The sequence below is a fragment of the Eubalaena glacialis genome, chromosome 13 (genome assembly GCF_028564815.1).
Source record: "Eubalaena glacialis isolate mEubGla1 chromosome 13, mEubGla1.1.hap2.+ XY, whole genome shotgun sequence".
Classification (NCBI taxonomy): Eukaryota; Metazoa; Chordata; class Mammalia; order Artiodactyla; family Balaenidae; genus Eubalaena; species Eubalaena glacialis.
This window is the reverse complement of record NC_083728.1, coordinates 1,007,063-1,033,946: the sequence shown is the minus strand read 5'-3', so window position 1 is coordinate 1,033,946 and position 26,884 is coordinate 1,007,063. Positions and strand designations below refer to the sequence as shown.

The window sequence follows — 26,884 nt, the reverse complement described above, 5'->3', positions numbered from 1 at the left end:
CGCTGGAGGAGAAAAGACCCGAGGTGCCCCCACCAGGAGGCTGCCCTGCCTTCAAGCCCCCCACCCTTTCTGGACCCTGCTCTCCACCGGCACTGCTCTCCCCGCCGGGGTACCATCCAGCCCAAGGCTGCAGGAACCAGCGCACACAGGCCGAGGATGAGTGAGACGCCAGGTCCACTATCAGTTTGGAACTTAGAGAAGGAAGCAGCAGGTGCCGTGAGTCAGGGTCCTCACTCCCCGGGTCCGGGCGCTGGGTGCAACGGTCCCTGCTGGAAATCCACCCTTCTGAGTTTTGGGGTGCTTCCGTGTACGCCCTCTCTTGCAAGAACCAGGCGTTAACAAGCTCTCAGCTGCATCCCCGCCCCGCCCCCGCCCATGCAGGCTCACCGGGGCCCACCGTCCCTGGGGCATCTGTGGGCACCCCAGATCTGATGGCCCAGGACATAGTTCTGGGGGCACCGCCATCCACCCAGCTGCTCAGGCCAGCCTCCTGAGACCTCACCTCCAAGACACAGCCCCTCCATCACTGAGCCACGGTGACTGCTCCGCTCCGGCCTTGGGCCTGCTCCCTCCCTCCCACTGCCCACTCTCCACATGTGGTCTCTCCTGCCTGCCTAGGCGCAGGCGCTGACACTGCCCAGGGCCCCTCAGTGCGCTCTGCCCCTGGAGTGGCCATGCCCTGTTCAGGCCCTGGACACCTTCCACTCCCGACATGCCCCCTTGGGTGGTTCTCAGGCCACAGGAGCCAGGCTCAGAGGAGTCAGTGGGGTCCTGGGCAGGTCCCACAGCTGAGGACACGGGAGCAGCCAGTGGAAGTGGGCGGAGGTGGGCAGCCACCCACCTGGGCTGCAGAGCCTCCCCAAACGCCTCGGCCACGGCCACGGTCGAGGAGGACCCTGCGGCGTGGCCAGCGGCTTTCCTCCTGAGGAGTGGGGATGGGGGATGGTGGTCACGTGACCCCTAGAAAGGGCTGTGTGGAGATGCAAGAGACCGAAGACACAGAGGGCCACGCAGCCTCTTCCAGGAGCAGCCTAGGCGGCCACCTTGGTCAGCCACTGCAGCTTCCGATCAGGAGCGACCAGAGAAAGCCAACATGTCCCCCAGACCGGTCGGGAAGGATGCCCCCTGCCACCCCTCCAGCAAGCAACACCGGCTTCCCTCCCCCCACAGCCTCCCCCGCGTCAGCACCGCCCCGAGGCGAGCCCCCTGTCCGTTCTCTGTCGGGGCTTGAGGGTGATGACCCTGGGGCAGAGAACGGGTGCTGGGGACGACGGGCGGGAAGACCCCAGCCCTGGGCGCTGGCAGGAGCCTCCGACCCGGACGTCCAGGGAGCCCCATTCCCACACCGGCCCTGCACCCGCTCCTGACGAGCGACTCAACCTCTACCACGTGGAGGGGTCATCAGGCCGTGGCCCATCAGCACGGCAGCCCACGTTTGATTCCAGGACCCAGAGGCCTCACCGCTGCCCGTGATCAGCTAAGCCCCACCACCCTCACGAGTGAGAGAACGCAGAGCACAGCCCGCTGGCCGTGGTCTGCTGGTCACGGTGACTCCAGGCAAGTCCACTGCACACGGGGGAGATCGAAGAAGGCCAGCCGCTCGACCTCAGGGCAGCAGAAGGGCCGTGGGCCCCCGGACCACCCTCTCCAGAGCAGGCTGGGAGTGGGCAGGCACCGCCCCCGGCGGGCGCGCTCCGTGTCACCCACCCACTCACAGCCTTTCATCACCAGACACACACACAAGTTATGAAAAACGTTTTTATTTTAAATCAAAGTACCAAGCAGATACTTGCAAAACAACATACAAAGTAGAACTCAGACGCCTCCCTTCCCCAGGCTGCCTCCGAGCCCCACAGATCCGGTCCTGCCTTCCCAGACGCCCGGCCGGGACAGCCTCCACGCGCCCGGCGTGTGGAAGGGGGAAGCGGCGGGTGGCGACAGCGAGATGGCCCGACCCCACAGCGGGCTGAGGTTTCCTGGAGGACAGTGGGCCCCTCCCCACACCCCGGGCTCAGGGCCCGCCAGGCGCCGGTGTCTGCAGGAGCAGCTGTCGGTGGCTTCCGTCCGTGTGGCTCTGAAACCAACTTTCCTCCCAGTGCCACGTGGCCTGCGGGCGGGGCGGCTTCCGAGAGGCGGCAGGTCTGACCGGAGAGGCTCCAAGCACAAGACACCCAGTTTCACGAGCGACACGTGCTGATGCGGTCTGAGCCGGACTCGGGACGGGCCGGGGCGCCTGGTCCACGGGCTCACACCGCACGGGCATCAGAGACGCGCCTGGAAGAGGAGCGCGTAGCGAACAAGGAAGTGACATCGCGCTGAGACCAGCAGGCCCGAGACGGCGGCCAACCAGACGCGCCAGAAACAAAACAGCCTCGGTGCTTGATGCGGGGCAAGGGCGCTGAGGCGGGGTCCAGGCCACCGGACAGACGGAAGGACGGATGGATGGATGGACGGAGCCCAGTTCCCTTCAAAGTGCGAGGCGGGCAGTGGCTTCTCTCTGGGTCTCCACAGGTGACAGACAGGAGGCCCAGGGTGCCCGTGGGGACCCTCTGCTGCAGTGGCTCAAGGCCTGCAGGAAGGCTCCTCCCTGGTCTTCCTCCTGAGTCCACAACCAGAAGGGCAGAGGGCCGGCTGGCCCACGGACATCCTTCCCGCGAGCATCTGGGTGCCCCCACCTCACCCAGCACTGGCCCCGAACACCCTGGGGCACCAGTGTCGGCCGGTGGGGTGCAGCCCGCCTCCAGGAGGGGGCCCCACCAGCACGCTGAACACAGGGGATCACGAGCCCTGATCTGAGGCGCGTCCCAACTGGGAGTGAACCCTCCAGAGCCCCTGCTTGTTCTTTCCACGCGCCCTCCTCAGGCCAAAGCCGCAGGGGACGCCCACCATCTCGCTCCCCTGGGGGCCTTCCCGACAGTCCCTGTGTACAAAACACTCTGGAACCCAGAACAGATCGGGAAGCTAGGCACTCAGCGTTGTTTAGGTTGAAAACACTATAAACCTGACTCTTCCTAGAAGCCTACTAAGGAGTTCACTTAAAAATACCCCCAGAGCATGTGCAATGGCCCCTGAGCCCCTGAGCATCTGCCAGGCAGGAGTGGGGGCGGGGTGCCCCCCCCACACTGGCCTGTGCTGCTCAGGCCCCTCGGCCCCTCTGGCCAGGCAGGTGCCCCGGGGTCTTCACCCCGACCCCTGGGTGCCCTGCAGCCCCACCTGAGCCACCTGCAGACCTGCAGCACCACTGACGCCTGTTCCAGAGATGGGAGACAGGGTGCTGGCCACACTAAACCTACAGAAAACTGTGGGAAGAAACCAAATCCATAGGATCCATGGGTTTCCACACTTGGGGACAGTTCCCAAGACACGTGTGGGTGACGGCCGACCGCAGCCGGCGGGCCGAGGCCCAGCTCCCTGCCCTGCTTCTGCTGCCAGCGGCACCTGGGCCCCTCGGCCTCCCCGACCTGGCTCCTGACCAAGGCCCCACATGTAAACAGTATTAATAAGCAACAGATGGAAAAATATATTTCCCGAGAAGACAGGGGAGGCGGCTCAGAACCCGGGGACCCGAGTCTCAGGCTGCTGCCGCGCCCTCTCCTCTCCGCTCCGCTCCGCTCCGCTCCACTCCGTCTGTTTTGGCGTTTCCTCTCTTTGGTTCAGCAGCCCCGCGGGGCCCGCCGGGCGCCAGCGTTGTGCTCCCGGCCAGCCACAGCCTGAGGAGAGGCGGCCAGCCCTGTGCCCACGAGGGGCCTCGCCCCCCGCCGACGGCTACTTGTGCTCGTGGCCCTCCGCCATGGCGGCCACCTCGATGGTGGCCGTGTGCTCCTCGGGTCCCGGGGCGGCCACGGCGCTCTCCACGGCCCCCGTGGGCACCGTCACGATGGTGCTGCCCCCGGGCGACACCTGGGCCACGCTCTGCAGGGTGGGGCCCAGGCCGGGCAGGGCCAGCAGCTGCAGCGGGCTCACCACCTTGACCACAGTGCTGCCGTCCTGCATGGCGGCTGTGCTCAGGACCGTGAGGCTGGACGCGTCCGGGTGGATCTCCACCGTGCTGGGGAAGGTGGTGCCCGAGGAGGCCAGCACCGTGTAGCCCCCAAGCAGCGGTGACGCGGGGGAGCTTGCCGGAGCAGCCTGGGGCATGGCCTTGCCCAGCATGGGGGAGGGCAGGGTGGACACCACTTTGCCCAGCGGCACGCCGGTGAGCTGGGAGACGGGCACGCCGGGGGTCAGGGCGATCTGGGCGGACTGGGCGAGCACCTGCGAGGCGATGGCGGCCGGCCCGGACGTGGCCCTGGCGAGCCGGGGCCGCTTCACGGGGGGTGGCAGGGAGACCGGCGTCAGCGTCATGAGCACGTTGCTGAGGTGCTGCGACTTGTGCTTGAGCTCCTTGGCCCGCCGGCGGTGCTCGTCACACTGCTGCTCCAGCGCTGCGGGGACGGGCACGGGACGGGCACGGGGCGTGACCGCGGGGCACAGCGGCACCCACGACCTGCCCGGAGCAGGGCCTGCGCTGACTTGGGGCCTGACCCTCGTGTCCTCACGGCGACGCTCTGTCCTGTCCCCCCACGGCCCTGGCAGTGACACTCTCTGTGGGGCCCGCTCTGACGGGGACCCACCACTCTGAGGAAGCACGAGGGTCACACCCTGAGCAGCTGCCTCGCGCTGCCCGACGTGGGGACAGGCCTCCCCGTTCTCTGTGCCGTGTTCCGATCATCCTAGCCCTCGCAGGAGAGCTGCCTCGGTGACGTATTAGATAAGGAGGGCACAGCGCGTAAGCAGCCTGTCTCACGCGTGGCCACAGGCACCCCCCCAGGAAGGCGCCACCTCACAGGCGAACCGCGGGGCCGAGGGTGAATTCACGGGAAGTCTGGCTGCGGTCACGTCGGTGTCACCGACCCCGTGCCTCCGCAGCTCCCGCGCAGCTGTGGGGGTCACAGCGCAAGGCCAGCGTACCTGCCAGGTCGCGGGCGTACTGCTCCCGAGAGCGGTCCATCTGGCACTTGTGGCTGGCCAGCACCTTCTTCACGAGGTCCAGCATGCCGAAGTTCTGCACGATGTTGTTGAGGAGGACGGCGTCTGCAAGGGCAGGGCGAGCACACGGTGAGAACGGGCTGGCCCACAGCAGGGTCTGGGGCACTCCACGCCACCCAGTGAGATGAGGGACTGGGCCCAGCAGGTTCCTGGTTCCCGGGCTCAGCTTCGTCCCCGTGGCAAGGAGGGACCTGGTGGGAGCAGGCTAACTGCCCACCCCCACCAATGCTGCTGGGCTCAGCTCGGAACCGGAAGGAGCAGGCTGCACCCACGGGCGTCCTGAAGCCACCCACCACCGCCACCACGAGCAGGAAGAGGCCTCTGGGCCCACAGACCAGAGCAGGGAAAGACCGCTCACCTCGGAGCTGCAGGGGAGGGTCCTGGACCCGCTGCTGCAGACCCTTCATGGTCTCCACCAGCTCCTGGTGGAACTCCTGTATGACCTCGTCCAGCAGGCCTGCGTCCTTCAGCCCTCTCCAGAAGGCAAACGTGTCATCTGTGAGGGAAGCAGAGGCTCAGAGATGGGGAGTCCTGCACAGGCAGCCCCACTGCCGGTTCTAACCACACGGAGGAGCAAAGAACTGCCAGGAGGACACGGCTCTGAGGGTCCGCAGTGTCCCCCACAACCATATGCGGAAGTCCAGTGGGTCGGCCCTGCACTTCCTGCAAGAGGACGCCCAGCGGTCCGCAAAGGCGAAGCCAGCCGCAGATCGGAGCCCCGCCCAAACGTACTCCCTCCGTGAAAAGCCGAGGGAAGGCCCCGCCCCCACCCTGAGAAGCCCAGGAAGGCCCCGCCTCCCCACCTTGACAAGCCATGGGAAGGCCCCGCCCCCGCCGTGAGAAGCCCAGGAAGGCCCCGCCTCCCCACCTTGACAGGCCATGGGAAGGCCCCGCCCCTGCCATGAGAAGCCCAGGAAGGCCCCGCCTCCCCACCTTGACAAGCCCAAGGCCCCGCCCCCGCCGTGAGAAGCCCAGGAAGGCCCTGCCTCCCCACCTTGACAAGCCCCAGGAAGGCCCCGCCCCCGCCGTGAGAAGCCCAGGAAGGCCCGCACCTCCGACGGCTGTGGTCCAGTCCCCAGGGTCCTCACAAGTCTCGATGGTGATGGTGGCAGGAGCCCCGTTCACTGCAACCAAGATGAGCCCAGTGAGCCTCACCTGCGACAGGCCAGCATCCCACCCACCACCCACCCCAGCTCTGACTCGCTGCCCCCACCCGCATTTTCACACAATTGATTGAGGTGCACGAGCACAACAGAGCACACACGTGCCTTGCGTTCTAAATTCACTGTTAAACATGTACAAAGAAGGAGCTGGAACATGCCTCCTCGAACCTGTCCACGTGTCCTCAACATTCTGCTGTCCTTGTCGCGGTCACGAGCTTCTACAGCCTGCTGGCCAGGGGCCACAGGCCAGCCTTCCTGCCTGGCCTGCTCTTGGGGTCTCTGTCTCACTGACACCAAGCGTCCATCTCAGCAGCTACCATGTTTCCATTTTTGTAAATCAGAAGCGGGACTTTGAGAGATGCAAACCACCCAAGCTGGTTCACCTCTCTGACTCTAGTGTCTGCAGAGTCCTGGACCCAGTTTGGATTTGGCCATTTGGGGCTTAGAAACAAGCCTGGAAACCTAACCTCTGGGTAAGCTTTCCGACCTCACGCCAGCCTCTTCCACATCTGACAAAGACGTCGTGCTGGGGATGTTAGATGCCTGAAATAGCTCTTTCTTAGTCTGGGCTGATACAGAGCTTTTAACTCCACGAGAAGCAACTCAGGTGTTCTGAGGACTCTGGCTGAAGAGACCACCACGGAGGTGAGTTTAAGCAAAGCGACAGACCATCCAAGCCACCCAGGGACAACAGACTTCTAAGAGCTAAATCCCAAACCCCACGTGGCCTTTACCGGACACAGCGCTCTGACTGGAGCGTCAGCGCCCGGAGCCTTCCTGGAGATCTGTCACTGCGGCCGCCTTTTACAAGGCAGAACAGAGAGTCTGGACCCAATGACCCGGAGGAGGCCCTGTTCCCACGGAAGCCACCGGCCCACCAGGAGTGCTATCTCCCTGTGTCTCCTGGGGGCGGGGGCCTTGCCATGACCCAGCCCCTCCCACGCTGTGTAGTGCAGTCCCAGGGCCAGCCCTGACTGCCGGCAGCCTGCGCGTTCCTAGAGCTCCTGGGAGGGACTCCCAACTGGGCCGGCTGCCAGCCCGTGCAGGTAGGGTGCAGGGACTCATTCGGGGTGAACCCCAGGACCTCACTTTGCCCCTGAGCCTCCCTCTCCATCCTCCCAAGTACAGGGCAAGGCCCCTCGACCAACCACCGTCTGGTCAGCCATGAGGACAGTCCCTGGCCACACGGCAGCAGGCCCAGACTGACCTGTGGAGCAACAACTTAGGGACAATGCAATTCCCGTCACAGGAAAGGCAGCGCCACCAAGTTATCAATGGGCACCATGAACAGGGAATTGGGACCAGATTTCATGCTAACTTGTTTTAAAAAGAATCTCTGTATTCAAAAATCTGGAAAGATTTCCAGGAAATGTTTAGTCTTTCTACCAGTTAGAGCAACAGATGCCAACACAGAACATCATAAACACACCAACAAATCTCAAGTTGCAGGGAAGTGCACGAGCCGGAACCAAGTGCCACGGGGAGCGGCCCCAGGGCAAGGACAGATGGCAAACCAGGCGTGTGGGGCGCTCCCTGAACTGGTCAAAGCTGGGGGTGGGCACTGGACGTTTGCTCTGTTATTCTTCATACGAATCATTGTATTTTATAATAAAAATGGCTTAAAAAGAGGAAGTACTTCAGTCTTCCCTGTGGATGGAAGAGCAATTCAGCTAGACTTCCTCGGTGAGGGAGGAGTCGGTGGCTGCTGACCCCTGGGGCCTGGAAGGGACAGCTGAGCGGACAGGGGGGCCCCGCTTGTGGCTGGCAGCAGAGGTGGCCCAGCACGTACCGTCGGCCGTGGCGGGCGTGAGCGGGATGTACTCGGCAGGCGTGGGGCTGCCCAGGGATGCGCGGGCCCCCGAGAGGTCGATCTTGGTGCTGCGGCAGGTGTTGGAGCAGACCCTGTCATGCTGGTAGAAGTCCAGCTCCCCGGAGTCCATGATCTTCCTGCGCAGAGGAGGGCGGGGTGTCAGCCGCAGAAGGCCTGCCCCGGGGTGGGCCCAGAGTGGTGTGTCTGCGGAGGCGGGCTCCACCGGGGCTCCCGGGCCAGCCTCTCCAACACCCCAGCATAGCTCTCTCAGCTGGCGTGGGGACGCCTGCGTGTGGCTCTGTCCACAGGAAGGGCGACCACGGTGGCTGGTGCCCCCAGGGAGGTGGCTGGTGCCCCCAGGGAGGTGGCTGTCCAGAGATGCCGGCCAGCACTGAGGGGCTGGGCCTCTCCGAGATGCTCTGCTGCCCGCCAGCCCCGGGGGGGGGACTCAGGGCCAAAAGAGGTGCTGACGGCGGCACACCCGCCTGGTGCGTGACCCAAAAAGCGAGACCCTCCAGAATCACCAACAGCACCAGCGCCTCCGGATTCTCACTGTGTCACCTCCCAGCCTCAGTTTTACCAGGAAGGCACCACATGTACCCTGCCTGCTGGGACGCCCCCCAGGCCCTCCTCTCTGGCCTCTCCCAGAGGTCCTGGACTTCAGTTCGCTTCATCTCAACTGGCCTGCCTCAACCCGCGAAAGGATCGGACGGCTCTGGGGCTGCCGCCCACCTCGGCCTTGGGGCAGCGTGAACGCGCTGGCTCCGGGGAGTGCAGCAGATGGCACCTCCCGGCGGTGCTCTTCCAATGAAACGGTCACAGCCGCACCACCAAGATACTCACGCCCGGCGGCAGGTGGGGCTGAGAGAGGAAAGAGCTGGGTTGATGGGAGGGTGCAAAGCTGCTCCGGGGGAAGGGGCTCCCCAGGGAGAGTGACATGGCTCCCACGGGCTGCAGGCACCCAGGGCAGCAGACATGCCCAAGGACAGCAAGAAGCCGCTTCTCCCGGGAATAAACACAGGAAGGAGAGGGGCCTCTTCAGCAACAAAGCAACCAGATCCCGCCACTCTGGACACCATGAAAAACCACGGCTGTCTCTGGACAGACATGCAGCAGGGGCCACTTCAGAGGGGCAAGCCGTTACCACCAAAGCAGGAAATGTTAAAACGTGGAAATTAGGCATTAACGTTCCTGGGGGTATAAACGCAAAAGCCTAGTCTGTCCTCAGTCTTCTTGGAAGGGGCATCACCCTTCCCGTTTCACAGGTGGAAGGGAGGAGCTCAGAGCCACCCGTGACAGGCCACAGCCACCAGGGCGGCTGGTGGAACGGGCACCGCAGAGGGCCCTACGGGAGAGCCTGAGCAGGACACTCCAGACCCTCGGCATTCTAGGACCTGATGTCGGTGTGAAGTAGCGAAGAGCCGGCCTGAAGCTTCCCACCAATTCCTACCTAATTTCAAAGGGAAGACGAAGTGTACAGGGAGAAAGGTGAGTGGACGCCTCACCAAGACCCCGCCACCGACAAGGGCAGCGATGGGGCACAGGCCAGCAGGACTGACTCTAAAAACAGGAAAGTTGGGGCTCTAGGCCAAGACCCCCTGAAAGCGTCAACGCCACGACTGTCACAAGGTCACAGGAACAGTCCAGCTTGGAGGAGACCAATGCTGCCAGTGAACACAAACAGTCCGGACAGGACCCTTGCCGGCAGACTGGCCATCCAGAAAGGACAATGTCTGCACAACTGGACAGACTAATGCACAGCAGCTTAAAGAAGCGCAGGCTCTCAACAGGGACCCAAGTCTGGGGTGATGGCGGGAGGCACACGGGGGTAGGTGCTGCCTCAGGAGGAAGAAGGCTGGCCTGGCCGCTGTCCTGACGCTCAGACAGCTTCACAGCTGGTGTCTTCCTGGTGACACAGTCACAGGTGCCTCGGTAAGGGACTGATGGTGATCAAACCAAGACAGAAAGGGCTTCCCTGGGGGTGCAGTGGTTGGGAATCCGCCTGCCAATGCAGGGGACATGGGTTCGAGCCCTGGTCCGGGAAGATCCCACATGCCGCAGAGCAACTAAGCCCGTGCACCACAACTACTGAGCCTGCACTCTAGAGCCTACGAGCCACAACTATTGAGCCCGCGAGCCACAACTACTGAGCCCACGCTCCACAACTACTGAAGCCCGCACCACTCCTAGAGCCCGTGCTCCACAACAAGAGAAGCCACCGCAATGAGAAGCCCGCGCACCGCAACGAAGAGTAGCCCCCGCTCGCTGCAACTAGAGGAAGCCCGCATGCAGCAACAAAGACCCAACGCAGCCAAAAACAATAAATAAAATTAATTAATTAATTTTAAAAAAAACCAAAACAAAAACAAGACAGAAACCCCTGCAAGTCTGACAGGGTCACGTGCTGGCAGGGGTGTGGGCGGCCCAGCCCCAGGGACGCTGTCCACAATCCTCATGCAGAAAATGCCCCTCATCTTCAAAACGCAAAACCCAATGAGAAAGCAGTGGCCACAGTGCTCCCCGACACAGGGTCGCCGGCCCACCCCTGCCCAGTCCCTCCCGCCGGCCCCCCGCCCCATCCTGTCTCCCGCCCCATCCTGTCTCCCGCCCCGCCCCCGCGCCCCGCCCACCTGAGCATGATGCCGTTCATGCGGATGGCTCGCTTCCAGTCCTTCAGCGTGGACTTGCCGGCCAGGTGCACAAACTCCTTGGGGCTGATGACATGCTCATCGTACTGCGGGGGGGAGAGCAGAGCAAAATCAGGACAGAGCCTCCCCACCGCCCTTCCCTCCCGCCTGACACCTCCGCCCCCCAGAGCTGGCCTGGGAAAGGGGGTGGACGGCAGGGCAGATGTGGTGGAGCCGCGGGCCAGCTCTCAAGCTGACACTCAGGACTCAGGAAGGAACCGCCACGTGAGAGCCGGACCCTCGTGCACAGGGCCTGTAGCGGGGAGCTGGCCTCCTCCTGCCCCAGCGGGTAGTCAGACACTGGCCCCCAGCGGGGAGGGAGCTAAGTGCTCGGTGCTTCCCCCCAACCACACACCCAATGCCTGGGACCCAAGGACCCCACACCACTCAGAAAGGCACAGCGCTCTCTCCCTCCCTCCAGACAGCAACTGGCAAACCTCCTTACATGTAACTTATTCCACAAATAATGTACACATATATCACAGCAAGTAACAGGAGACACAGTGCACAGGGTCAGCTGTGAATATCCCTTCAGCCGGCCTGGCCCACCCCTAACGGCACCCTTCACGGCCCAGGAGCACATGTCCACTTCAAAGTCAGGGAACTGACCCCTTCCTCACAGGTCTGCTAGTTTCCCCCAAGAGTGGCCTGAGAAGGTAAAGTATCCTATTCAGTCTTATTAAACAAGCAATTACTGGAACCAAAGAACCAACATAAAACTGCATTTACTTAGAAAACAAAGGACTTCCCTGGTGGCTCAGAGGTTAAGAATCCGCCTGCCAGTGCAGGGGACGCGGGTTCGAGCCCTGGTCCGGGAAGATCCCAAGTGCCGTGGAGCAACTAAGTCAGTGCACAGCAACTACTGAGCCTGCGCTCTAGAGCCTGTGAGCCACAACTACTGAGCCCACATGCCACAACTACTGAGCCCACGTGCCACAACTACTGAGCCCACGTGCCACAACTACTGAAGCCCATGCCTCTAGAGCCCGTGCTCAGCAACAAGAAAAGCCACCGCCATGAGAAGCCCGTGCACCTCAATGAAGAGTAGCCCCCGCTCTCTGCAACTAGAGAAAGCCCGCTCACAGCTTTATTTAAAAAAAAGAAAAAACAAGCAGGCTGGGGATGGATAAGTCACTGGTCTCAGCAGAGGCAGAAACGAAAGCTCCAACTGTGGCCTGGATGCACAGCTGGACCCCGGCCAGGGTGCCGGCCGTCCCAGGCGTCCCCTTCCCAGGGTGTCCCCTTCCCGGGCGGCTGCCTCTCGGGCGCCCTGCAGTCTGTGTCAGGTTGGGCCCAGGTTACCATGCCACTGGAGCAAAAGCACCTCAACTCAGCCACACTTGCCTTGTAGCGCTCCACAGACAGTCATATTCTACAAATTGGACGTTCGGGACAACCCTGTTTTGAGCAAGGCTATCAGCGCCGCTTTTCAACAGCAGTTGCTCACTTCAGGTCTGTGTGACACTTTCTGGTAATTCTCACAATATTTCAAACTTTTTCGTTATTACTATAGTTGTTACAGTGATGTGTGAGCAGTGATCTTTGATGTTACTACTGCCACTCCGAAAGCTCAGATGATGGCTAGCATTTTTTAGCAATAAAGTACTTTTAAGTTAAGGTATGTACATCGTTTTTAAACACACTGCTATGACACCATTAACAGAGTACAGTCTAGTGTAAACATTATTTTTATATGTGTGAGGAAAACAGTGTGTGTGACTCTTCTTATTGCAACATGGGCTTTACTGAGGCGGTCTGGAACTGAACCTGCAGCGTCTCCGAGGTCTGCCTGTATCTCCAGCGCACTGGGTCGCGGCAAATGCCACCAGCCTGGGAAGCCCCTCTTGACGGGAGCAGCTGTCCTAATTGCCTGAGCCCTGCACTGTTTCTCTCTGAGTCAGGAAGCCACTTCATCCCCTCAGTCAGCCGGTCGGGAGCCAGGCCTGAGCCCGGGCAGACAGGCTGAGTCAGAGTCGGAGGACCTCGCTGGCCACTGCCCGAGCCCAGGAAGTCCACACTGGGCCCGGCCTCTGCCCCCACCACGTGACACCCTCTCTGGCCATCGCCTCTGGCCCTGCCCGCACCCTGACACTGCAGCACCACCTGCCGGCCTGTCTCTCCCTTGCATCTTGCGTGCCCCCCCATCCCGCCTCCCTCTGGGGGACCAGGCTCTCCTCTGCTGGTTGGGCAGGTGTGCCCCACTGTCAGGGTGGGCCAGCTGATCCCACTCACAGCCCTCCAACCGTCCCACCGCAGAGCATGCGGAGCCTCCTGGGACGCGCACCAGCGCTGCAGAGCCCATCACCTTAGACTCACCCACCTCCTCCACTCTCCACGCCTCCGGCCACCTAAAAGCTCCTCTCTGGAACCACTTTCCCTCTGCCTGAAACCATTTCTTAGAATACCTTTAGTTACGACTTGCTGGTGGCAAACACAGTTTTGCCTGAAAATGTCTTTGTTTCCCCTAATTTCTGAAGACGTCACTGTGTGCAGCTCTCCTCTCCTGGCACAAGGAGACCCGCCCTGCGCCGGTTGCCAGGCTCCCGGGGAGCCTTCAGAGCTCAGCTGCCAGGGGGGTCTTGCTCCACTGCTCTCGTTATTACATCTCTTTTGCTTCTAACTTTTAATTTTGCTGTGACTTCAACCTTACAAAATAACTGCAGGTACAGTACGCAGAGCCCCAGCGGCCCCTTCCCCAGGCTCACTCTCCACACAGGGCCCATCTCTAAACACTCGTGGGGTAGCCGCCCTGAGTCCTTCACACCTATTTCCTGAGAACAAGGTTCCTACATAACCACACACAGCTCTCAAGATCAGGAAACTACCATTAATGTATTATTATCTGATCCACAGGCAGTATTCCAATTTCACAAACTGTCCCAATAACGGCCTTTGTGGCAACTTTTCTCTGATGCAGGACACGGCCTGACTTCGCGCTGCACTGACCACTGCGTCTTGCCTCCGTGACCCAGAGCAGCTCCTCGGCCCGATGGTGTCTTCCTGACCTCAGCATCTGTGAAGCATGCAGGTCAGTGTTTTTGTAGACAAAAATTGTGTCCCTCAGTTTTTGTCTGACGTTTTCCCGAGTAGAGTCGGGTTGTGGGTTTTTGTCGGAAATGCCACAGAATCCCTGCCCATTCGATCAGGAGGCCGGGATGAAGGCTGGTCCCGATACTGATGGCCAAATGTCATCACATTTAGGGAGTGATCTGCAGGCTTCCCCCTGCCGTTCCTGCTTTGCCTCTGTAAGCGGTACCTCAATGATGGGGGTACCTGGAGACCAACTGTCCCTCATCCAGCTTCCCCTGACTAGTTTCGGCACCCCCTTGTGGCACTCTGGCTCCAGCACCCCTTCTACATTTGTTAGTTGGTGTAAGAGTTTAACCTCTCCCTTGTGTCAATGTAAATAAATAACATGAAATACACTGCAATAAATATGGGCCCATAGATTCTTGTTTTTACTTGACTCATAATCCATGACTATCATTCATTATTCTGATGCTAAAGTGTCCCAGGAGCCAGTGGAAGGTCCTTTGCGCTGGCACCTATGTAGATTTTGAAATGTGGTTGGTTTCCTCTTATTCATTCAGTTTAGGATCTGTTAAGTCTCTTGAACTGTGGGCTGCTATCTTTCCTTGGTTATGAAAGTTCTCAGACGCTCTCTCCTCTCAGAATTCAGATAGATGCATTAGACTTTCTTGTGCTTCCATTTTCCCTCATGACATTTTGGGGGATTTTGGGGGATTGTCTGGATAACTTCTTCACTTCTATCTTCCATTTCACTAATTATCTCTTCAACTGTGTCTAATCTGCTGTAAAATCCATCCACTTAAGTGTTCAATTTTAATTGTTTTTCACTTCTAGATTGTTTTTTTAAAAAAAATAGTTATTTATTTATTTACTTGATTGCACTGGGTCTTAGTTGTGGGAGGTGGGCTCCTTAGTTGCAGCTCACGGGCTCCTTAGTTGTGGCGTGTGAACTCTTAGTTGCAGCATGCATGTGGGATCTAGTTCCCTGACCAGGGATCAAACCAGGGCCCCCTGCATTGGGAGTCTTATCCACTGTGCCACCAGGGAAGTCCCTCTAGCTTCTTCTTGTTGTTGTTTTTAATTAATTAATTAATTTTTTTTTTTTTTGGCTGTGTTGGGTCTTTACTGTTGTGCGTGGGCTTTCTCTAGTTGCGGCGAGCAGGGGTTACTCTTCGTTGCGGTGCGTGGGCTTCTCATTGTGGTGGCTTCTCTTGTTGCGGAGCATGGGCTCTAGGCACACGGGCTTCAGTAGTTGTGACACGCAGGCTCAGTAGTTGTGGCTCACAGGCTCTAGAGCACAGGCTCAGTAGTTGTAGCGCATGGGCTTAGTTGCTCCACGGCATGTGGGATCTTCCCGGACCAGGGCTCGAACCCGTGTCCCCTGCATTGGCAGGCAGATTCTTAACCACTGTGCCACCAGGGAAGCCCTCTTTTATTTCTTGAAGTAAATTAAACATAATTATTTTATATTCTGTGTCTCAAAATTCCAACCTGCAGCATTTGTGGGTCTGATTCTGCTGTCTGTGGTTTCTGTGTGCACTCATTCAGGTGCTTTATTTCCTGTGTGCTCAGTGTTTTGTTTTGTTTTACTGTGAGCTGCTCCTTTTCTTGGAACTTTGTCTGGCAAAATTACTTGAAACCTGAGATAAAGATGAGTTCTACCAAAAAGGATTTTTCATTTGCTTTTGTCAGATTCCTGGGCGAGCTGCCAGCCAGGAACAACCTACGACTAAACTCTTAGCTAAAGGTGTTCACACTATACAGGCCACATGTGAATCCTCAAGAGGGTTCTCTCTTCCACCCGGTGCTAAGAAATGAGACAGGAGTTTTCCATGTCCTGGGGGATAGAGGGGACGGGGAGTATGTGATTAGCATACTCTCTAACCCCCAACACTGAGGGTAGAGACCTCTGGAAGTAGCAGCATCACAGGGACAATCTCTGCCCGCAACAACACACCCAAGTTGGGAGCCCTGGGCTTCACCTTCTCATCACCAGCCCCATGAGGCTGAGAAAACCAGTGTCAGGCAAAGGCTCTCAGACAAAAGCCGGGGTTGGTGCTTGGCCTCCCTCTATAATCCACCTTTATTCAGGCCCTGGGCATGACTATTTCCTCCTCTTTTGCCAGCTTAAGGAGGCATCTAGAAGATGCGTTACGAAAATATCTTAAGTGGCATTTTTGGCTGTTTGCAGCACAAGGTGAGTCTGGGTACCTGAACTACCATGTTGCAGAAAGAGCAGACCTCTCCCCTCCATCTTACTCATGGCTGCTAATGAGTCTTTGCAAAGCATCCCTCTCGTTCAACCTGCCCAGCAGAGTCACTGCCAATCCCAACGTCAGCAGAGCTGCCTTCCCAGCCTCTCTCCACAGCTTTGCTCCAGGAACAGAGAATCTCTGTCCTGAGGCTCTCCGTGTGCCCCAGCAACAATCCTGTCTGTCCCTGAAGGCTCCTTCCTTCTCCTCTGCTCTCCCAAGCACGGGATTTCTGCCTTCTGAACTGCCCCCCACAGGTCACACCCCCTGCCGTAGGGGTCTTCTTTTGTTTGCTTCACAGCTGCGGTACTGGGGGCCCCTCCCTGCAGCCCGGCACGCAGGCCTGTGCTCTGGTTGCATCAGAACCCTCACCTGAACACACTTCACATTGATGCCGGGGCACACAAACTTCCTCCAGATCAGGTTGGCTCTGCTGTCCCCGCAGGTGATGGGGTACACGATCTCGGCCTCCAGGCTCTCCTCCTCTTCAGCCATCTTCACTTCTCACCAGGTGTGTCGACAGGGAAAGGGGCAACATAGAAAATCAGTTACAACTTCTCCAAAGCACTTCCTGCAAAAGCGCAACATTAACTACCAACCCAGAAACTGAAACCCAGGAGCGACTGAGGCAGGACCAAGGTGGGCGGGGACATTTCTCATCAGCCCGAAGTACAGAGCCACTGAAGGAAACAAACTTTACCCGGCACCATTCCAGAGAAAACCTATTCCTAACATTCGGAAGAGCTCTGAGGCCTTCAGTGTTAGGCAACAGGAAAAGACCAAAGGTGATAAATCATCTTCACTGCCACTCACTGACAGCTACACTAAGTAGAACCGCAAAACCAAGCTCTCCCCGCCAGCCACAGGCCAAGGCCAAGGCCACACCTGGAGACCCTGGAGCCAGGGCCTCTGTGGCGCCACCTCTGAAGAAGAGCCCACAGGAGAGCCTCGGGAACCTCTGACTGGCCCCCTACTGATGGGAGGACCGTCCCCTCGGAAAAGCCACCTCCAGAGCTGCCTGCGGGCGCTGCCACGGGAAGGCAGGCTCCCTACCTAACACGGCCTCCTTGAGCTGCGAGGACGCTGTGAACGCGGCTGCAGCAGCTGCCGCGGCGTTTTCCGTCTCCATGTTACCCTCCGTCAGGTCACTCCTGGGAACAGAGGAGAGGAGAGAGGAGACACTAACACCCCCACCGACAGCCAGCCTCGCGCTCTGCTGCCATTCCTGCCCGACTTTCCAGACCAGCCCGAGGTCACGGCGCGGCGGGCTCAGGGCCATGCGCTGTCCGTCACCGCGCTGCTGACCCCACAGGCGTTGCTCCTCGGCTTCCCTTGGAAAACCCAGTTCCTAATTGGCCCTACTGTGCTCTTGTCAGAGGAGAAGTTACCGTGCGCTTAGGGACACGAAGCTGTGACCTTGGTGGCAGGAGAAGAGTCAGGGAAGCGTTACTCGCTCCTGGCCGGGTGGCGGCTCTGCGTCCCCTGGCGCCCCCTGCCCCCAGGCCGGGTGCCCATCCTCACCCGTGCGGGGCCAGGTTGGTGGTGACCAGCACGGTCTTCACCTCCTCCACGCCACTGCCATCCGCCGCCGTGTCGGGCGTCGTCACCACCACCACCTCCTCCATGTGGACGCTCACATCGGGGGTGGCCATGGCTCAGCGGACAGGAGGCGCCAGGGCACCGGGCCTGCAGGGCAACAGGGGGGCACAGGGTCTGCATGGGGACCTCGCTACCTTCTGACAGAAGTGATGCAACAGAAGGGCTCTTCCAGGGCCTCGGGCTCTGGCAAGGATGGAGTGAGCACTGAGAGAGGAAGCCCTGGAAGAACCTCGGAGCCATGACAGGCCTGAAAGCCCAGTGGTCACCTGCGGGGGACGGGGAAGGAACCAGAATGTGGGCAGATGCCTCTGGAGGTGGGTCCCACGCCCTGAACTCAGGGCTGTGCACAGAAAGCCCGCGGAGGGACTTCCCTGGCGGTCCAGTGGTTAAGACTCTGCGCTTCTACTGCAGAAGGCATGGGTTCGATCCCTGGTCGGGGAACTAAGATCCCGCATGCTGCAGCACGACCCAAAAATAAACAAAAGAAAGCCCTCGGAGATGAATCCTGTCTTTGGTCTGGGAGACCCTCCCAGGCATTATTTTGTCTTTGCTGGCTCTGCCCTCCAGCAAGCCCCAGGCCCTCTAAACTCCATGACGGTCACGGCCAGGCAGGCACCGAAAACTCCGGGGACCCAGAGGCACCCCACTGCTCTCCTGCTCTCCATCCTCTGGCGCTTGGCTCAGGGCAGACCAGGTACTGATGCATCGCAGCACAGAGGACACGTAAGAGACCTGGCTTTTAGCCAAAGCACAAGGAAGGGGGTTCTGGGAGTCAGAGAGTATGCAGGAGACTGCGGAGAGGAGGGAGGCGGAAAGGGCTTGCCCCCAGCTGTGTGCAAAGGCCTGGGTCACTCCTCACCTGTCCGTGTGTGGACCTGATCCTAAATGGCAAACCAAAGCTTTCGAGGACCGACCTCCAGGGTCGACCCCCACCCAGGTCTCAGAGTGGCCTTGGGTGGCACCTATGGGACAGATCCAGAGAACACTGCACAGGCTGGAAGGCTGAACTGATTCAGGACCACGCCTGCCCACAGAGGGGGCTCAGAACCCGCAACCCAGGTCCATTTCCTGCTACAACAAAACGCTCCATCCTCCATGGGGTTTAAACAAGAGCCAGAATCTCACAACACAATATTCAGTATCCAGAATATGATCCAGAATTATCTAACACACAAAGAACCAGGAAAGTCTGACCAATTCTCAAGGGAAAAATTACCCAAGAGAAGCCCAGTCCAAGGCGACCACTGGAATCCACAGCGACCTCAGAGCTGCGGGCGCTCCTACTTCACTTCACAAGTGGAGTCCTTGAAAGGGCTGCCGCAGGAACTGAAGTCACAGCCAAGCGGAAATTTGAAAATTAAAAAATATAATCACAAAAAAATCCACCAGGTGGGCTCAATATCAGAATGGAGATGAGAGAGGAAAGAGATACAGCAATGAAAATAAAGATAGGTCAGTACAAACGATCTAATCCGAACAACAGAAAGAAGATGGAAAAACAAAATGAACCGAGCTTCAGGGAATGCAGAACAATATAAAAAGTTGGCCATCTGTATCACCAGAGTCCCAGAAGGAAAGAAGAAAAAAGTGTGATGCTAAAAAAACTCTGAAAAAATAATAGCTGAACACTTCCCAAATGTAGTGAAAAACATAAACTTATACATTCAAGAAGCTCAACAAACCTCAAACAGGATAAACTCAAAGAAATCTACGCCCAGAACATAATAAAACTGCCGAAAACTAACGACAACGTAAGAACATTCCAAAAGCAGCAGATAAAAAGGTATGTATTTCCACATGAGAACAACAATTTGAAGGTCTGTGGGACTCTCTCCTCAGAACCACAGAGCCCGAGGCAGGGACATTCTTAACATGCTGAAAGAAAAGAGCCTCGGCCCAGGATTCTACAACAGTGAGAAGATCCTTTAGACATCAAGGCACAATAAAGACATTTTCAGATAAAGGAAAATTAAGAGAACTGGCCACAATCAGACCTAATGCAGTACTTCAGACAGGAGGAAATTACAGCAGAGGGAAGCCTGGAACTTCAGGAATGAAGGAAGGCAACCAAAATGGTAAATATCTGGATAAACACAATAAATGACTGTTCCCTTCAGTTCTTTAGGCACGTCTGACAGCTGAAAGCAAACATTCAACACTGCTGGTGGGACTCAATGTGCGCAAACATAGACCACCTACAGCTTCAAAGGGGATGGTGCCAGGGCCTACATGGTGGTCCCGCTTCCATATCCCTCTGAAGGGGGAGAACACTGTTCTAAGCAGACAGAAAAATCAAGTCTCTCAAAATGAGAATGCGTGAGCAAGCTGGGTAGTCCATGTAATGACCTCTGGAAGGTCATCCAGAGACAAAAGAAGTGAGGTACGAAGCCACAAAAAGACACGGCGGGGACTTCCCTGGTGGCACAGTGGTTAAGAATCCGCCTGCCAATGCAGGGGACACGGGTTCGAGCCCTGGTCCGGGAAGATCCCACATGCCATGGAGCAGCTAAGCCCGTGTGCCACAACTATGGAGCCTGCGCTCTAGAGCCCATGAGCTACAACTACTGAGCCACGTGCCACAACTACTGAAGCCCGCATGCCTAGAGCCCGTGCTCCGCAACAAGAGAAGCCACCGCAATGAGAAGCCCGTGCACCACAACGAAGAGTAGCCCCTGCTCCCCATAACTAGAGAAAGCCCACGCGTAGCAACAAAGACCCAACGCAGCCATAAATAAATAAATTTATTTATTTATTTATTAAAAAAAAAAAGACATGGCAGACCCTTAAATGCACACTGTGAAGTGACAGAAGCCAGCCTGAAGAGACCAGTGGTTGCCAGAGGGCTGGGGGGGTGGGCAGGAGGATGAATAGGCGAAGCACAGAGGATGTGTAGGGCAGTGAAACTACTCTGCGTGATACTGTCATGGTGGGTATTCACCATCACGCATTTGTCAAAACCCACGGGATGTACAACACCAAGAGGGCACCCCAAGGTAAACTACGGACTTCAGATGGTTCTGATGTGTCAATGTAGGTTCATCCTTCGTAAAAAAACGTACCCTTCTGTTCAGTGATTTCATTAATGGGGGAAGCCATGCACGTGTGGGGGCAGGGAGTACATGGGAAGTCTCTAGAACTCTTTCTCAATTTTGTTGTAAACCTAAAAGTGCTCTGAAAACTTAAGTCTTAATTTAAAAATATAAAAATAAAACATACACTGTACAACACCAAACATGAACCCCAGTGTAAAGTATAGACTCTGGCTGACGATGGGTCAACCGGGGTTTGTGATTGTAACGAACATACTACTCCGGTGAGCATGTTCGTGCTGAGCGAGGCTGGGAAGGGGGGCACACGGGAACTCTGGGGGCTCCTGCTCAACTGTGCTGTGAGCATAAGCCTGCCCCAAATGAAGCATGTACACTACAATACAACGAATAGAGAATATAGTGGAAAATGCAAAGACAAGCTATAGGTGGAAGAAAACGCTTGCAAATCGCATGTCTGACAAAGAACTTGCATGCAGAATATGCAAAGAACTCAACAACAACAACACAATTTAAAAGCAGGCAGAAGTGGAGCCTTCCCTGGTGGTCCAGTGGTTAAGAATCCGCCTTCCAATGCAGGGGACGCGGGTTTGAGCCCTGGTCAGGGAACTTAGGATCCCACATGCCGCAGAGCAACTAAGCCTGCACGACGCAACAAAGACCCGACGGCAGCCAAATAAACAAATAAATTTTTTAAAAAAATAAATAAATAAAAGTAGGCAGAAGGTTTGAACAGACACTTCACCAAAAGAGAAGTCCAAATAAGCACACAGAGGGACTTCCTTGGTGGTCCAGTGGTTAAGACTCTGCACTCCCAGTGCAGGGGGCCTGGGTTTGATCCCTGGTCAGGGAACTAGATCCCGCGTGCCGCAACTAAGACCCAGTGCAGCCAAATAAATAAATAAATATTAAAAGAAAAAACAGTAAACACATAGAAAGATGCTCGACATCACTAACCCCCAGGAAAATGCAAACTAAAACCATAACGATACTACCACACATATTAGAACAGCTTAAAAAGCACCAACAAAAAGCTGACGATACAAAGACTGTGAGGATGTGGAGAACTGGAATTCTCACACACAGCTGCTTGGTGCAGCCACTCTGAAAAGGGTCTGGACGTTTCTCAAGGGTTACGTGTACTCTTATTACATGACCCAGCAACCCCACGCCTAAGTATCTGCCCCACAGAAAGGAAGACTTGGGTTTCTTTAAAAACCCGTACACACAATTTTATGACAGCTTTATTCATAACTGTCAGAAACTGGAAACAACTCAAATGACCTTCAGTAGATGAAAAGAGAAACAAACCATGCAAAAGAATACTACTCAGCAATAACAATAAATAAATAAATAAGCTACTTGAAATGTGCCACAACCTGGATGGATCTCCAGAGAATCATGCCGAGTGGGTTACACGCGCAGACCCTGGAGGTATCAGCCACCGCAATAAAGTGAATGTCACAATAAAGTGGGGCACGTGACATTTTTCGTTTCTCAGTGCATAGAAAAGTTATATTTACACTATATTATAGTTTATTATGTGTACAATAGCATTATGCCTAAAAATGACATACATACCTTAATGAAAAAATAATTTATTGCTAAAAAATACTAACCACCATCTGAGCCCTCAGTCTCAGTAGTAACATCAAAGATCACGGATCACAGATCACTGTAACAAACATATTAATAACGCAAGAGTTTCGAAAATTCCGAGAACTACCAAAATGTGACACAGAGACCCAAAGTGAACAAATGCTGTTGGAAAAATGGCGCTGATAGACTTGCGCGATTCAAGGTTGTCACGAACCTTCAATTTGTAAAAAATACAGTATCTGCGAAGCACAAAAAGTGAAGCCCAATAAAACAAGGTGGGCCTGTAGACTGTATGAGTCCATTTACATGACATTTTGGAAGAGACGAAACTCTAGTGACAGAGAACAAATCACTGGTGCCAGGGGCTGGGGGAGGAGGATGAGGCATAAAAGGACAGCACAAGGGAGGTTCTGGGGGTGATGGGATTGCTCTGTATTCCAATCACGGGGGCAGCTACACGATGAATCTATACAGGTGTTAAACGCATAGAACTGTACACCAAACAACCATAAAAGTTTACCATTTGCGAATCTTTTAAAAAAATTAAATTGGCCAAAAAAAATGCTACTGTATCCTGGCATATATGGTCAACTGATTTTTGACAAGGGAGCCAAGACCATTCAATGGGGAATGGGGGCAGTCTCATCCACATGTGGAGCTGGGACAACTGGACATCTGCAGGCAAAAGAATGAGGCTGGACCCTTACACCACAGATGAAAATTTACATGAAACGGATCAAAGATCCAAACAGAAGAGCAAATACTGTAAAACGCTTAGAAGAAAACACAGGGGAAAATCTTCCTGACACTGGATTTGGCAAAGATTTCTTTTTCTTTTTCTTTCTTTTTTTTTTTTTTGGCCGCACAGGCACAGCTTGTGGGATTTTAGTTTCCTGCCCAGGGATGGAACCCAGGCCCTCGGCAGTGAGAGCGCAGAGTCCTAACCACTGGGCCATCAGGGAGTTCCCTGGCAATGATTTCTTGACTATGACACCAAAAGCACAGGCAACAAAAGAAAAAACAGGTAAATTAGACTCCGTTAAAATTAAAAACTATTGTGCATCAAAGGACACTCTCAGGAGACTGAAAAGGCAACCTACACACTGGAAGAAAGTGCCTGCAAAGCATGTGTGTGCCAAGGGATTCACATCCAGGATACAGCTCAACAAGAACAAAACAACTTAAACCATGGGCAAAGGACTCAGAGTAGACACTTCTCCAAAGGAAATATGCAAATAACCTGTAAACCATTGAAAAGATGTCCAACATCCCTAATCACTAGGGAAATGCACACAAAAACCACAAGGAGATACCACTTCACACCCATCAGGATGGTTATTATAAACAAACAAATGGAAAGTACATGTGGTCAGGATGTGGAGAAACTGGAACCACCGTGCACCATTAGCAGACAAGCAAAACGGTGAAGCCGCTGTGGAAAGCAGTCTGGCAGTTCCTCAAAAAGCTACACGTAGGGGGACTTCCCTGGCGGTCCAGCAGTTAAGACTCCGCGGTTCCACTGCAGGGGGGAAGGGTTCAATCCCTGGTTGGGGAACTAAGATCCCGCAAGCCGCACATCGGCCAAAAAAAAAGACCACTTTAAAATCGCCCTTAAAGTAACGTTGCTCCGTGGTGCTTGGCTCTCACCGAGGTACCGCTGCTTTCACCGGGTGGACTCCAAGGGGGCCAGAAAGCCACGCTTGAGCTCAAAGCTGCAGAAAGGCAGGGACCCACCCTATGGGCGGCTGTCCTCACCCACATCTCAAAACCGCACAGAGCGCTAAGCAGTGGGAACACACAAACCGGAATTCCTGCCTCTCCAACATCAAGTTTTCAAAATTCTTCTTTCCCAATTAACCTTGAGGTAAAGAAGATAGGAGGAAGTATTTCTAAAGTAGCATTCTTGGGCATAAATATACAAAAACAGGACAAAAATGGGAGTGTGCAGTCAGTACATTGGATTCAGATCTGACTTTCCATGTCTTCCAAATAATCACAAATATTTTCCTTTGATAAAAATACTACTAGAAACATAGCAGAGGTCACAAAGCAGTGGCCCACGGACACAACTTTTTTTTTTTAATGTTTATTTATTTACCTTGGCTGCGCAGGGTCTTAGTTGCGGCACGCCGGATCTTCATTGTGGCATGCGGGATCTTTAGTTGCAGCATGCAAACTCTTAGTTGCAGCATTCATGCGGGCTCTAGTTCCCTGACCAGGGATCGAACCCAGGCCCCCTGCATTGGGAGCGCAGAGTCTTACCCACTGGACCACCAGGGAAGTCCCTGCACAATTTCTTTGATTCTCACTGTGTTTCAAAATTTTTAATTAGTTGCCAGCTTTTTCAAATTTTACAGGGTTCACATTCTAAAAATCCAGATTTCTGGCTTCTCTTGAAAAATGTCACAAGAATTCATCCCTGGAGGTGGTCCCTCTAGTCCTGCATTTCTTTGTGAATCTGGGCTTCCTGGCCCTGCCCTCCTGGGGGGCGAGGGGGGCGCAATGCACTAGCTGCCCAGTCTCGACCACACCCTGCGTCACACCCAGCCAGGACGCACAGGGCTCTTAAGTGTATGATGTGTATGTACAAATCCCCGCCCCCCCGTCCAGTATGTCTTCCCAAAGTTTTATACTTCCTACAAAGAAACAATTTTTGAACAGTCTGCTTAATTTATCTTGTTACATTTGGAATTTATTTAATCCATTTGGTTTTACCCTAAACGGACTGACCCACACTGTTGTACACTGTTGGTGGGAATGTAAATTGGTGCAGCCACTAGGAAAACAGTACCCAGGCTCCTCAAAAGACTAAAAATAGAACTACCATATGTTCAGCAACCCCACTTCTGGGTGTATATCCGAAGGAAAACAAATCAGGATACCCAAGAGACACCTGCACCCCATGTCCACTGCAGCGTTATTTACAATAGCCAAGATGTGGAAGCAACCTAGATGTCCACGGTCAGATGAATGAATAAAAATTTGGTATACACATACAATGAAATTTAACTTAGCCTTAAAAAAAAAAAAAAAAAAGGAAATTCTGCCATTTGTTACAACGTGGATGAATGTAGAGAACATCATTCTAAGGGAAATAAGCCAGACACAGGACAAAATACTACATGCTACCACTTACATGAGGAATCTATAATAGTCAAACGCAGAGAAGCAGACAGTGGAATGGTGGTTGCCAGGAGCTGGTGGAGGAGGAATGGGACACATCAAAAAGTACAAAGCTTCAGTTATGCGAAATGACTAAGTCCTAGAGGTCTAAGGTACAGCATAGATCCTATGGTTAACAATATCGTACTGTATACTTAAAATTTTGCTAGTTAAGCGGTCTTATCACAAACTAATGAGAGCGGGAATAAACTTCTGGAGGTGATTGACAGGTTAATGGCATAGACTGTAGTTTTATGGGTGCACACTTAACTCATCAAGTTATATACTTCAGTTATGCACAGATTTTTGTAAGTTAAAAAAGACTCATGTAACTGAAACTGTATTTGCAGTGTTAGCAAAGAAAGAAAACGTTGATTCACTGGAAGAGTCGCTCGACTACATGAATTATAAAGTTAACCAAATATGTAACAGGTCATTACTGGCAATGGACCCATATTGATTGGTTCCTACAAGGGGGTTCAAGCAGATACGGGTCTCACCAAAGGGTTGCACGCACGCGGCCCCCACGGAAAAGGGGGGGGCATCCACCAGGCCCCCACGAGAGGGGGTGTATCCACAAGGCCCCCAAGGGAGAGGGGCATCCGCGCGGCCCCCACGGGAAGGGGGGGATTATCCACGCGGCACCCAGGGGAGGGGAGAATTCACGCGGTCCCACGGGAAGGGGGGGGTAATCCACGCGGCCCTCTCCACGCAGCCCCGCCCAGGGCCCTCCCCGGCGCCCGCCGCCCGCGGCCCGCCGCCTTCCGGCAACATGGAGGCCGCGCCGCCGCCGACGCGCCTGACGCGGGCCCTTGACGCCCGTGACGCCCGCCGCGCGCCGCCGCCCCTCCCCCGCTCCCCTCCCCCCGCCGTAACGTCCTGACGCTCCGCAGGGACCCCTGACTGGACGGCGGCGCGCGGCGGAGCGAGAGGCCTCGCCGCGGGGGGGGCGGCGGGCGCTTACCTGGGCCGCGGCCGGGCCTGCGCGGGCGCCAGCGGGCGGGCGGCGACGGCGGCGGCGGCTGCGGCGGCGGCGGCCACGGGCTCCGCTCCTTGTTGGGGATTCGGCGGCGGCGGCGGCGGCGGCGGCCCGGGCGCGCGCTTCCTAGTGACGCAGGCGGCGGGGCCGCGCACGCACGGGCAAGGGCGAGCCCGGATATTTATTTGGCGCTCGGCCGGGAAGCGGGAGGTGCCGAGAAATAAGGCCCGGCTGGGCCCGACGCGCATGCGCGCGGGCGAGGGCGGGGCCGGAGGTGGGTGCTTCGGCCGCTTAGCTGGGCGGCTGCTCTGCGGCCCCGCCCCGCCCCGCCCGCTGGCTCACCTGCTGGGACTGGCGGACACACACGCTCGGCGCGGACTTCCCGGGAAGAGGGTGCGTAGGGAGACGCGTTTAGGGTTGGCGAGAAAGGTGAGTGACCTGCCCGCGTGTGCAAAGGGTCTCCCCAGAGGCAGGCGGGAGGGCTGCCGCGGGAGTCGTACAGTCCGAAACCTGCGATTATCATGGTTT

The 26,884-nt window shown here is 56.1% G+C and overlaps 1 protein-coding gene across 3 annotated transcripts; it reads right to left on the bottom strand.

Annotated features, from left to right (window-relative positions):
* Nucleotides 1-1,744: 1,744 nt before the first annotated feature.
* On the bottom strand, nt 1,745-26,383 carry GMEB2 (glucocorticoid modulatory element binding protein 2). Of its 3 annotated transcripts, XM_061209380.1 has the most exons (11): nt 25,878-25,945; nt 25,352-25,412; nt 17,492-17,656; nt 17,024-17,121; nt 16,343-16,470; nt 10,632-10,735; nt 7,981-8,138; nt 6,081-6,152; nt 5,387-5,524; nt 4,951-5,073; nt 1,745-4,424 (listed from the first exon to the last, which is right to left on the bottom strand). In XM_061209380.1, exons 3-11 carry the CDS (start codon nt 17,620-17,622, stop codon nt 3,766-3,768), a joined length of 1,611 nt encoding a protein of 536 aa, XP_061065363.1. In that variant the 5' UTR covers nt 17,623-17,656; nt 25,352-25,412; nt 25,878-25,945; the 3' UTR covers nt 1,745-3,765. The 3 variants fall into 3 exon arrangements, with proteins under 3 accessions (XP_061065363.1, XP_061065364.1, XP_061065365.1); XM_061209381.1 differs by lacking the exons at nt 25,352-25,412; nt 25,878-25,945 and adding an exon at nt 26,342-26,383; XM_061209382.1 differs by lacking the exons at nt 17,492-17,656; nt 25,352-25,412; nt 25,878-25,945 and adding an exon at nt 17,359-17,429.
* Nucleotides 26,384-26,884: the final 501 nt, after the last annotated feature.

What these genes read in the sequence shown, in the direction of transcription:
- GMEB2 (XM_061209381.1), bottom strand. Translation starts at nt 17,622, where the DNA reads ATGGCCACCCCCGATGTGAGCGTCCACATGGAGGAGGTGGTGGTGGTG. An exon ending in ACCAACCTGGCCCCGCACGG is followed by an intron (nt 17,122 to 17,491) that starts GTGAGGATGGGC and finishes CTCTGTTCCCAG; the next exon opens with GAGTGACCTGACGGAGGGTA. An exon ending in GCTCAAGGAGGCCGTGTTAG is followed by an intron (nt 16,471 to 17,023) that starts GTAGGGAGCCTG and finishes CCTGGTGAGAAG; the next exon opens with TGAAGATGGCTGAAGAGGAG.